The 13,748-nt window shown below is 38.2% G+C and overlaps 1 protein-coding gene across 1 annotated transcript in view; it reads right to left on the reverse strand.

Moving 5' to 3' along the window:
- ARNT (aryl hydrocarbon receptor nuclear translocator) overlaps positions 1-13,748 on the reverse strand; it is a gene marked incomplete at its 5' end in the record, with an annotated part of 36,033 nt that overhangs the window by 11,051 nt on the left and 11,234 nt on the right. The window contains 8 exon segments of the mRNA NM_001287465.1: positions 439-573; positions 1,247-1,323; positions 2,641-2,726; positions 3,142-3,207; positions 6,109-6,211; positions 7,580-7,793; positions 10,874-11,087; positions 13,255-13,299. Of these exon segments, the coding sequence (NP_001274394.1) occupies positions 439-573; positions 1,247-1,323; positions 2,641-2,726; positions 3,142-3,207; positions 6,109-6,211; positions 7,580-7,793; positions 10,874-11,087; positions 13,255-13,299 (940 nt within the window).

Raw genomic sequence — 13,748 nt, forward strand, 5'->3', positions numbered from 1 at the left:
TCTCAATTCAGATATAGTTATATCTGGTCTTCAGAATGAGATATCTAAATAAATCATAATAACTAGTGCTAAAGTTGCATGTTTAATGGGTTATTATGCACCTAGATTGATTATATGAATTATCTAAAGGTGGCCATATCATTATAGCTAGATAAAGTGCATCATTATCTGTATTAATAGCATTAATAACAAAGAAATACATATTCATACCTGTTGCTCCCACCTGGTTTCACAAGTTGTACTTTTCTAGCTCAGATGCTAACCTTGGTAGGAAGTTGAGATTATACTTAGCTATCAATAGAATAGGATCATCTCTCTTTCTGATCTAGGGCTGCTATGTTTTGACTATCTCTGGAATTACATGAATGAATAATCTCAGCACATCCAAGGGAAAACAGAGGCCTAAATATCAGTGGTGAAACAACTCCAGCTCCTCACCTGTGGCTGGTAGCCAACAGTAGCCACACAGCGATGATCCACAAAAGTGAAGAGTCCCTCAATATTGTGTCGAGAGATGAACTCTGTTGGTTGACAAACATTACTCATGTCTGTACAGTTGGGAGAACTAGTTACCTGAAAGAAAAGAGATAAAAATGAGATAAAGAGAGATACCATTTTTTACGGATGTACTTCCCATCAGGTTCCCAATTTTAGGAATTTCTGAACTGTCACAACTCATCCAGAAAGGAAAAAACGGTAATCACAGATAGGGCATAAGGCCTAGCTCCACTCCCACACATGTACTCTTCACTAACTCTGTGAAGAAAGATAAAAATTCATTCAACCCCAAACCCACCTACTTTCATTTAGCTAAGTTGTATTGATTATTCATATTGGAAAATTATTCTCCCAAGTAATCAAGAAACATCTGTTTTTGTAAGGAGAAATCAAAATAATTCCATTTCCCTACTGTCAGTCATGAAATGAAAAATGAGAAGAACTCTTTTATATTGTATAGGAGCAAAATAAATTAGTTGGAAATAGAAAATTTAGCTTGGCAAAGCTAAGAGTATGAAAGAGGAAGACTTCTCTCTCCAAAAGATCTTTCACTGTCTTCAGTTTCTGCTAAATTGAACAGAAGCAATGTTAAGTGTGAATGCCATATTCCTTCAAATATTTGGAGATTTTCAGAATGCTTCATTTGTATTCAGAGAGTAAAAGAAAAAAATAACATGAACACATCCTGAAGATTTTCTCCCACTGAACGGGGGTGATATATTAACCAATGCAGAAAATTCATACTTGCCTGCAGTCTGCCAATGGCCACTAGGCAAAACTTGCTCCCCTGGCCAGCTTCTGGGTCATCATCTGGAAGTGAGACACCTTCAAGAAGTTGAAGTTAGAAGGTTTAACATGTATCTCAAACACAACTGCCTTCAAAAATTAGGTGCGTAAAGATTTAAAACACACACAGATATGATGAGACTAGGTATAAAACAACAGAGTGCTAAAAGACAAGAATAAAGGTAAATAACTGAAAGAACTTACCATATATATCAGGTACTGTTTTAAGTATTTTTATACATGTTAATTCATATATTATACTCACATTAACTATAAAAAATTACAGAGCACAGGTCCTACACAAAGTATTCTAAAAGATTAAGATGGCCAAACCAAATACATATGCAGGCACTGTATTTGGTCACTCTGTGACCATATCATCATTAAGAGAAGAGATGTCTTGCCTAACCTGTGACTTTCAGATTAAGCAAACAATCAAAAATGAAATTAAACCAAACATCAATAGTTATCTTTTTTGGAAAAGAGAGAAGCCAGGACTTCAATGTTTTATGTGGAAAGGGAAGACAGTTCCATTTTCCCGCTGCTCTTTGCATATTTATCTTCTTTTTACCAAGAAAAAATTAGTATTTCTTTGAAAGCTACATAGACATATAAAAGACCATATATATTGTAAATGTAGCGTTTATACAGTTATATAATCTAAAAAGTTCAAACATCATTACAACTTAAAATTATTTTATCTTCATCACATTTAACTACCATTTTGGGGGTGCCTACCATATGCCAGGCACTAGGCTAAGTTCTTTTCTTACACTAAACCTAATCCTCATAACAACTCTCTATGGGTTATATTATCTCCAGATTATAGATGAGAAAATTGAGGGTTTTTTAAGTCAAGTAACTTACTAAGATACACCACTAATAAACAACGTCAGAAACAAACCTAGATTTTTACAAATTCAAACTTTAACCTCTTACCAAAATACACTACCTTGCCTCTCTTAGCTGCTATCCCTCTAGAACCCCCAATTCCCAGTCATACCTATCCAGCAGGAAGGTAATACAGTTGCTAAGATTTGGAAATTCTGACCAGCCAGGTTAAAAGGCTGATCCTTGTACCCCAACCACTTTTCTCACATTTCCTTTTGACCTTTAGTTCCAGTAAAAGACACAGCCAATACTGAGTCATTTTCAAGTCTGAAAAATCCATCTCCCTAACTGGAATAGAAAATCCATAATGGAAGGGAAAGAGTCCACTTTTTCTCTCCTATTTTCTTACAGTTTATACCAAAGCAAATTTCATATGCAACAGGTATATGAAAAATGTTAGCTAACTTTCTTGGACTCTGAGGAACAAGCTGCACCCAGAAAGAAAGCACTATTCAACTTTCCTACCTGCTGGGGGCCAGGCCTTGATATAGCCTGTGCAGTGGACCACCACGAAATGAGGTTCCCCATCCTTCGCAGAGCCAAGTCCATTCCTAGAGAAATTACAGGTGTCAGGAAAAAACTTTACTCAGAATCATTTAAAAAGCAATGCTGGCTTAGTACCTTTAACTTTAGGCTACTGGGTGTTTAAATAATAGGATGACTATACTTGGACCTTTCCCACCCAAAAGTGACCACCATATTGTTCACCTTTGCCAAAGTGAAGCAACTGAAAGGTACTGCAGCAGGGAGAAAGTAGGTAAAGTGGGAGTGTAACTTCCTTAAACAGGATGAGCAAAAGATGCTTTAGAAGTTCAGGAAAAACAAAAATGTCACTGAGAAGTGAGGGATGAGGATAAGGGCTGCTGAAGGAAGTACTATAGTAAGATAGCTGAAAATGTGATGATCTCTACAGGTACTTGATCATCCCTTTGGGTTTTTTTTTTTTTTTACTGCTTAAGATCTCACCTGCATCTGTTTCTCACAAAGCTCAGCCTATTCATGGAGACTGAATCCACAGAGCTACTGCCACACCTGTTTCAATGAACAGAGAGATTAAAAGCAATTAAGATGCACTATCATTCATACAACTTGAAAAAAAAAAAAAACAATCGAAAAATGGGCAGATCTTTAAACATTTCTCCAAAGAAGAAATACAGATGGCCAACAGGTATGTGAAAAGTGGCTCAATACTACTAGTTAACAGAGAAATGCAATTCAAAACTATAATGAGGTACCACCTCAAACTGGTCAGAATGGCCATAATTAAAAAGTCTACAAATAAATGCTGGAGAGGATGTGGAGAAAGGGGAACCCTCCTACGCTGATGGGAGGAATTCAAGTTGATGCAGCCACTGTGGGAAACAGTATGGAGGTTCCTCAGAATACTCAAAACAGAATTACCATAGGATCCAGCAAAACTGTAATTTAAAAAGATAAATGTATTCCTATGTTCATAGCAGCACTACTCACAATAGCCAAGACATGGAAGCAACCTGAATGTCCATCTACAGAGGAATGGATAAACAAGATGTGGTACATATATAAAATGGAATACTATTCAGCCAAAAAAAATGCCATTTGCAGCAACATGGATGAATCTAGCTATTATCATACCAAGTAAAATAAGAAAAAGAAAGGCAAATAACATATGATATCACTTCTATGTGGAATCTAAAATAGGATACAAGTGAACCTATCTATGAAACAGAATCAGGAACACAGAGAATAGACAGGGGGTTGCAAAGGGGGGTAAATGTGGCAGAGGTTTGGACTGGGAGTCTGGGATTAGCTGATGCAAACTGGAATATATAGAATGGATAAACAAAAGGTCCTACTGAATGACACAGGGAACTATATTCAATACTCTGTGATAAACCATAATGGAAAAGAATATGAAAAAGAATGTATACATAGATATATGTATCACTGAGTCCCTTTGTTGTTCAGCAGTAATTACTACAATACTGTAATTCAACCACATTTCAATAAAAAAATAAATTAAGGGAAAAAAGCTGCACTATCAAAGAAGTTTTCATTATTTAACAGCCAGATAACAGGCTCTGGATACAACTTGACACAGAAAATTGGCAACAATGCTCCTAACAATGAAAGATAAAGAAGTCAGGTTTGATATTTCTAAAACTTGTTAACTGTCTCAGAGTTTTTAAGTCAAAATGTTCTATATGCTCTACAAATGGAGATATTCTCTACATCAGAAGTTAGTACACTTTTTCTGTAAATAACCAGACAGTAAATATTTTCAGCTCTGTGGGCCAAACAATTTGTTACAGCTAGCTGACTCTGCTATTAAGAGTATGAAAGCAGCCAGACAGTATGTCAATAAATGGGCATGGCTATGTTCCAATAAAGCTTTATTTACAAAGAGAGTTGCGGTTTGTAGACTCCAGCACTATGCTGCAACAAAATCTATTTGCTGTATTTTGTTATTATCTAGGACTTCCCAGGTGGCACCAGTCGTAAAGAACCTGCCTACCAATGCAGGAGACTTAAAGAGATGCTGGTCCGATCCCTGGATTGGGAAGACCCCGGGAGGAGAGGAGCCTGGAGGGCTACGGTCCATAGGATCACAGAGTCAGACATGACTAAAGCGACTTAGCACCCACACAATCACGTTATTATTTACCTTGCTCCTCTGTATGTCATTGCAATAGCCATGTCCATATATTGGGACACTCTCTCCCATTCTCACTACTTTCTCTCATTTCTTTAATAATAAAATGTACATAGAATCTTATGTGTCATGCACTATTCTAAGCATCTTTTAAAAATTTATTTATTTTGGTGTGCTGAGTCCTCACTGCTACACGTGGGCTTTTCATTACAGCGCTTCTCTTGTTGAGGAGCATGGGTTCTAGGCAGTAGTTGTGGCACGATGGCTTAGTTTCTCTGAGGCCTGTGGGATCTTCACAGACCGGGGATCGAACCTGTGTCCCCTGGCAAGTGGATTCTTAACCACTGGACCACCAGAGAAGTCCTAAGCATTTTTATATATATTTATTCATCTAATCTTCATAACAACTTTATGAGGCTGATATAACTCCCAATATTAGGTGAAGAAATAAAAACACAAGGCAGTCATTTAATCCATTCAAGGTCAGAAGATAAGTGATAAATCCAGTAGTCTGGGTCTAGAAGCTACTCCAAACCACTAAGCCATATAATATTAAATTTTGTAACACCCCCAGGAAACCTTTCTTAATATCCTACTCATCACTTCTAATGAGCATCCTCTCAACAGTCAATTTCCATTACACAACCTGAATTTATTTTGTAACATGAAGAGATGTTTTCTCTATCTGTGATGAAAACTACCACCATCCTTTCTTCAGAATCCTAAAATGTACAGTATATAATTTACTAATGTTGAATATTAAGTGAAAAGAATCAGAAAGTCTTAAATCTCTACTGAAGGGAAGGGAAGGGGGCAGAAGTGGCCTGAGTACATGGATGTTGTCTTGGAATACACCAGGAAAAATATATAGATACTGGCATCCAACCAGTATGGATTAAAACAAAATCCTGAATCAAACATGGGAAGTCAATTTCTTTGTGTCATTTTTTTTTTACATCAGCAAAATAGTAACCTTGAAATCTACTCTACGGGGCAGTTGTGGAAAATGAGATGACACATAAAGCACCTATCTATCATAAGAAGAATTCAGTAAATACTAGTTTGCTTATCACTTTGTGTTATGACTAAATCGGGTCTTGAGAGTTACATTTAATCTACCTGGAGCTTAGATTTAGATTCATGTTGACGTATGGCAAAACCAATACAATACTGTAAAGTAATTAGCCTCCAATTAAAATAAATAAAAATTTTTTAAAAAGTTTAACTCCTCTGATCAGAAATTAAACCCTCAGCTCTGAATTCTTCCTATGACAAGTCACAATCCTCATCCTGACACTCACCTCATACGACAAATAAATGATCTCCTTGAGCCCATACACATCCTCATGGAAGACTGCTGACCTTCCTTTTTCACTGTTCCAGTCTTCAGATCCAGTATACGCCCTGAAAAGGATGTGAAGAAGAGTCTGGAGTACATTCTTGTGTGCAGGGAAGAGAGGGAAGAGATACTGGAGGCAAAGCTAAGTAAATATCCACGCTCTTCAATCTCCTGGCTTATAACAGAATAAGCCAAGTACAAGATGGATTTTTTTCAAGTCTAAAACACCTTGATTCGCGCCAGTCTATGTCCGACGCAGGATACAGCATGCTTGGGGCTGGTGCATGGGGATGACCCACAGAGATGTTATGGGGAGGGAGGTGGGAGGGGGTTCATGTTTGGGAACACATGTAAGAATTAAAGATTTTAAAATTAAAAAACTAAAAAACTAATAGAAATTTAAAAAAAAAAACAAAACCTTGATTCCCATCACTGAATCTTACGCTTCAGTTCAAAGGCAGCACTGGAAATAACTTTATGCAAGGGAAGATAGGAGCAGAAGTAGGTAGAGCTGGCAAGCAAGAGCAAGGTTATATTCTTGGGACTGATTATTTTTATACACATGCATGCATGTACGCACACACACACACACAGAGTGAATGTCATTGGTTTAAAAACAAATAGTTTTATATGCTATAGAAAAACGCATCTGTCTCATGCTAAAATTGTCCCTCCTATATTATATAGAAACCAAATGGGAACTTTTGAGAAGAACTAGAAAAATGAAATCCATAAAAACATAAAAGAAGGGAAAGCTAAATACCAACATTAATATGACCATCATGGATTTGATTTCAATTACTAGCTTTAATCTGCTTCCACATTAAAATTTTTTCCAGATTGCTTAGGAGCAGATGTGACTTATTTCCTTCAGCCAAACTCTGGCAAAAGGACCGAACAACATTAAATGGAGGCAGCTGGGAGCGGGGGACAAAAAAAAAGACAGAAAAATAGCACAGATACAAACAAACAAAAAACACCTGATATACTGAACGATAATCATTCCCCTCTAAAATAAAAATCTATCATCATAGAACCAAGTACAAAGTCAAAGCCAAGCACAACTTGGTAGAAAAAAATATCAAGTAATTACCCATACAAATGAGACAAAAGCATGGATAATTTAATTCTTTTAAAATGACAAGGGAGGTGGTGGTATTGTAGGTTTGGCCTTTATGGTGTATTTACACTAATATTAAGATTAAAGTAAACTTTTATATAAACACTGTCACTAATGAAATATTTTCTAAGGATGAGCTACAAAATATATTACTTGCATGTGGACAAAAAGAACAGACTATACTCATGAAAGAAGAAAATTCTAAGAGTTTTGCCAGATAAAATGGGAAAATTTAAGCGTTAAAATACCTCTTCTATCTCAGGAAAAAAGAAGAAAGGACTTGCCATTCATTTCCCACCTACGTAACTCATACCTGTCAGCGCATTTTCCGAAGTGGAAAGCTGCTCACGAAGTTTGTCCACATCATCCGGGTGCACCTGATCATACAGCGTGCTACCAAACCACTCAGACTGTGGCTGGTTCAAAACTGGGGTCACTGAGTCAGAGACATATACCACCCGGCCTGTCTCACATGAGACAATAAACAGAAAGCCGTCTGCTGCCTCCAAGATCAAATGTTTCAGTTCCTGCCCAAGGAAGAGAAATACAAGTTAATACTGAATTCTTTTGAAAAAAACAAATGTTACTACGGAAAGAAGGAAGACCCTTCAGACCATATGTATCTTTCCATAAACAACTGTGGCCTTCTGTTCGACCCACAGGCACAGCTTTGTACCTTAAATATAATCACCTACACTGACAAGGTAGCCTTTTCCGATAGATAGTTCATCGGTCTGTCTATGTCACTATCCACCTCCCTCCTCTTTACCTCAGATCTCGAAACAGATAATAAAAATGCTTACTATTAACAAAAATTGAGTTCTTGATCTCACCCTTTCTGGTCTCTTAGGATGATGCGCTACAAGTATTCATATTTTCTCTTTCCCCTCAAATCTTAAACATGATCAAGTTTTCTTAATGCTATACAAAACTTCCCTCAACTCTGCCCAACTCATCTTCCAGGGCCAAGCTTAAATTAAGAGTAATGTTAAACTCACTGGCTCTACTCTCTTACTTTTCATGTATTTCTCAGTCTATCTGCAATCTTCCCTCTCAACCACTACATCTTTTTTCAGCAGGTTACTATTAGTAATGTATTCCTAACTGGCAACTCAAGTGCTCTTTCCTGAGTCTGTGCACAATGTCACTAGAGATCTGACAGTGTTGTTCATTCTATCCTTTAGAATTTATTTCTGCCTAGCTTCTATGACACCATTCTCGAACTTTTACCTCCTTTCCAAATGTCGGTTGTCTGCTTTAAGCTCCTTTTCCTGTGTTCAAGTTTCAAGTGCGGGCATTTCCAACATTCTATCTTAAGTTCTCTCCTCTATTTATTCCATACTCTCTGAGAAATCATATCCACTTCTCCACTATGAAATGATACCCAAGTCTACATTTCTAGACTTGCCTAAAATCTACTAAGCATCTCCAAATAGACATTCTATCAGCAATTCAATTTCAACATTTCAAAACCCAGCATCATTTCCCTCTTCAAAAACAATCCTCTGTGCTCTTCCAGCACTCTCTTTCTTGATTAACAATATCCCCTTCCTCTCAGGGTATAGGTCTAAAAAATCTAACTAATCTCTCACACTCCAGTGATAACTCAGCTTATCAATTCTATTTTTGAATATAACATCACTGTCTTAGTTATCTCATGCCAAGACTAATGGTCTCCCTGCTTTCACTCTTTCCAGTCCATCCTTAAAATGCTACCACATTTTTTATAGCTACCCATTGCCTAAAAATTAAAATCTAAGTTATTTAACATAACACTTAAATATTCCTTCATCAGGTGCCCCAGGGCATGCTAAACTGATTTTTCTTGAATAAAACCTGATTATTCTCACGGTGCTTTTAATCAAGCTATTTCCAATATTTACAATATTATTCCCCTATTCTTTGCTTTCCATATTTACACTTTACATATTTACACAGGACTTATTATTGCACCTCTGATATGGATTGGATTCTGTGTTTACATCATGATTTATTTATTTACACATGTTTTCATCTGTGACTACCTCTTACCATTCTTTACATTTCTAACAGCACAAAGTATCTGGATAGCTCACCAAAAGTGCCTAACTGGAAACCACTGAATCGATATCTATATGTATTCTGTTAGTACAAATTGATTAGCTATTTCAATGTACATATATATATAATCTGTGTTATATGTGCTTTCATATAGACCATCCTATCTGGAAAAATTTTATTGCTTTCTTCCAAACCACATTCCTTCCTTCCTTCTGATCCTCTGAATAAAAGGATGGCGGCTGCTGCTGCTGCTGCTGCTGCTAAGTTGCTTCAGTCGTGTCCGACTCTGTGCGACCCCATAGACGGCAGCCCACTAGGCTCCCCCGTCCCTGGGATTCTCCAGGCAAGAACACTGGAGTGGGTTGCCATTTCCTTCTCCAGTGCATGAAAGTGAAGCCGCTCAGTTGCGTCCAAGTCTTCAACACCCCATGGACTGAAGCCTTCCAGGCTCCTCCGCCCATGGGATTTTCCAGGCAAGAGTACTGGTAAAAGGATGGCATTACAGTCAGTTTTTTCTTCCTTGTTCTGAATTTTTCTGCAATAAATAAGTGATACTTTTAACAATCAAAACAGAACATGGCTACCTTATCCTCTTTGAGGTCTTTGCTGACTATTCTCACTCAGGCCCACTCTATTTACTGTAGCCATCCTGCTAGTATATATGTACTTTTGTGTGTGTCTATGTGCTCAGTCTATCAGTTGTGTTAGACTCTTTGCAACCCTATGAACTACAGCCCGCCAGCTCCTCTGTTCATGGGACTTCCCAGGCAAAAACACTAGAGTAGGTTACCATTTTTCCTCCAGGGAATCTTCCTGACCCAGGGAGGGAACACATGTCTTCTGCATTGCAGATGGATTCTTTACCACTGAGCCATGGGTGAAGCCAACACATATATTTAATCCTACATAAATTGTTAATAAGTTCTTTAAAGGCGTTTCTTCCCATATGCATTTTCCTCATTTTTCACTTACGTGTGTATTCTGTTACTCACATATTCATATTCAAACCGAGTTTCTGAAAAGCTGGAAATGTTTCTACCTTCTATTTCTCTCACAGTGCATTGAATGTAATAGAGCATATCTCTAAGCAGCAACAACTGCCTGTTAGATCCCTTCCATCACTAAAACTGGAAGCTGCTTCAAGTAAAAGAAATATATTACTTTCATCTTCTATAACCCTAAAGCCAAGGAAAAGAACTGGTTCTCTGGGGATGAACACAGTCATCCCCAAGATTCCCATCTTCCACAGAAGATTCTGTTCTTGTACCCTGAAGACTGGATTCATGAGTAAAGTTCTAAAAATACCTGTAAGCGTGCTAAATAGTTTTCACAATTCTTCTCACTTCTGTTCCAAAGCTAATAAATGGTATAGTCAGGGATCAAAACTCACTTTCCTATGACCCGACTATTTCCTTCAGAGCTGAATTCCTGTCCTTTAAAGAATTTACAGATTCAGCTCTGCTCTGATTCCCAATATAACACACACTTCAGGATTATAAGCATCCACCCCTAAAAGATCAAAACTTTCAAAAAATTCTAGACCCCCTCATGTGTGCTTCCCAGAGACCTGATCAGTGAGGAAAGACGGCTTGTAGGTGCCATCGGTGGATGTGTTGCCAGTTCCTCTCAAGGACTTCATGTGAGAAACTGCCATGCGTAAGATGGTTAGCTTGTCTGGTTTCCGAGCCAGGGCGCTACAGGTGGGTACCATGTCTGACAGTTCTGTTATGTAGGCTGTCATCTTGTTCCGTCGTCGCCGTTCAATCTCGCTGTGGTTTTCCCTGCATGGAGGGAGAGAGGAGAAGCCCCATCCAGGTGGTCATATCTGGCCACTTGGGAGCAGAGAGAGTGACATGGATACCAAGTGAGCTGCTGAAGAAATGCAGTACTTAGATTTAGTAGTGTGTAAGTCTCAGATGTTAGAGTAAGGTCTGCCAAGCTTCTCATGCAGAGCAAGCATGGAATAGAAACTAACAAGGTAGACAAGAGTACAAGCAGATACCAGCAAATCTAACTCCTGGAAACTTCACTTCCTATGTAAATCACCACTCCCTCAGAACAAAAAGTGTTTTAAGAAATGACAGTCTTAAAAAACTGTTGATTTTATTCACTTAAGTTCCTCAGCTTGACTGATTTATTTATCAACTCAACTTTTCAGAGGCTGAAAACAAAAAATGACCAACTTTTTCCAACAGAAGTATGTTGCTCCACAGTTGATACGAGAATTGATTAGTATAGACTCCCCTGGTCTATAAAATATTGTTTGTTCTAAGTATCTTTCTTATTCTCAACACTAGGAGGCAGAATTGGAAGTTCTACTTGTCCCCCTAATGGACAAGGCCCTAGCTTCTCTATCTGGGTGTGGTGCCAGTACACTGAGCTCAAGAGATTTATAAGATGCCATTTACTAGAAGTCCCTTATGATGCCCAATTTGGGACAAAGTGAACTGGAGAACAGGATGCTTAAAGGCCTGAAAACAGACAATCTGGATCTCACCAGGGAAAGCAGAACACATCTCCAATACTGACTTCCTCAAAATTAGGGTAACGGCTGCTGCTAAGTCACTTCAGTCGTGTCTGACTCTGTGTGACCCCATAGATGGCAGCCCACCAGGCTCCGCCGTCCCTGGGATTCTCCAGGCAAGGACACTGGAGTGGGTTGCCATTTCCTTCTCCAATGCATGAAAGTGAAAAGTGAAGTCTCTCAGTCGTGTCCAACTCTTCACAACCCCGTGGACTGAAGCCTACCAGGCTCCTCCATCCATGGGATTTTCCAGGCAACAGTACTGAAGTGCAGTGCCATTGCCTTCTCCACAATCAGGGCAAAATTACTGCTAATTATATAATTATAAAAGTATAATTCAGAGTTTTTCAAATTGGATTTCTGAAAAGCCTAATAGTTCCTCAGTATCTTCCATAGGAATACTTCAAGGAGAGACTCAAACAACAGCTGCATTCCTGTTTCTGTTTTGAGCAGCTTTGCTTTATCTTTTTTACGGACTTCTATTACCACTAAAGATTCTATCTGAACAAAAGTTCTCTGCCAAAACAAACAAAAAGAAAACAATTAATCTAACTTAAATCTCTTCTTTATGATTAGAGCAAACTAATGTCCAGTAGTTAACCGACTTTTCCAAGGGCAGCCCCCATTCCCAATGAATGCAGTGTTCTTCCCACCATACCACACCAGTTTTCTGAAACGTGAAAGCGTTAGCAGGCATAAGTTAAAATGGCAGCAAAATGAGATTGTGACTCAGCTGAAAGAGGTAACAATAGGTCTCACAGCGTAGGTCCATTTTAGTTACTCTGCATGAGAAATATAAAATTTTACTCTTAAACATAAAGCACCCATTTCCTTGTATCTGACAGGTTTCTGACACTGAAATCCAGAAGACTGATCTTTTAAACAGCCACATCAAGGCTGCTAAGCTTTTCTAAGAAACCACAAGATTCATTCACCAAAGCCACACCAGTACTGCTGTGACAAAGTAATCTAGGCTGTGAGTGTACCCAGGAAAATAAGGGTGAGCTTTCTACAAGGGTGTGGAGTAAATACTGAGGCCCAAAGACTAGGAACTAATTGCAAACACAGATATATTTATTGGCTTTCTGATAAAAGAGCATTTTCCTGCTAAAGTATCAACTGGCACGGTTGCACTGTTTCTAAAAGCTTTTTATTCTGTGAAATTTAGTGTGCTAAGATAAAGATAAAAAGAGAAATCTATAAAACTAATAGCAATTTCTTAAATTCTTATGTTGCCTCAACTCACCCACTTTCTGGTGGGGGAAGCCAAAGTTCCTGTCATATACAAACTTCTAAAAATATTGTCCTCTCTTGCCACAAAGAAAAACATGAAGAGAAAGGGGAAGAAAAGAGCAGAAATAAGAAAAAGGATAGAAAAAGCAGCAGCATCCACTTCATCATGCTAAAAGACACCATTTTCCTACCTGGCGAGTCTCTCCTTATCCGCAGAGCTCTGCTCATCATCCGACCTAAAAACAGAATTAATGAACTAAGCTAAATGTAAAATAAAAAGGAAGGAAGGAAGCGGGGGAAAGAAGGAAGGAAGGGAGGAAAAAAGAGAGGAAGGAAGAAAAGAGGGGAAGGAAAGAAGGAAGGGGGGAAAGAGGAAGGAGGGAGGAGAAAAGGGGGAAGGGAAGAAAATAACAGAAAAAACAGATGCAGAGAAGAGGGAGAAATGGAAATATAGACAAGAACCTTGCTGTACTCGACCAAACCATCTGTCAGAATAAAGGAAAAGTAACTTACAGGACAAAGGTCAACATAAAAGCAAGCCCAATATTCATTATAAATGAACACAATCTGAGCATAGAAAGCCAATTATCTCTTTAGAAACCAAGCAGACCTACTACTTGAATAAGAACTAAACAAGGGGTACTATTTTCATATACTGCTTCCAATCTGGAAAGAAAGTAATATT

The sequence above is a fragment of the Ovis aries genome, chromosome 1 (assembly GCF_016772045.2).
Source record: "Ovis aries strain OAR_USU_Benz2616 breed Rambouillet chromosome 1, ARS-UI_Ramb_v3.0, whole genome shotgun sequence".
In the NCBI taxonomy this organism is placed as follows: domain Eukaryota; kingdom Metazoa; phylum Chordata; class Mammalia; order Artiodactyla; family Bovidae; genus Ovis; species Ovis aries.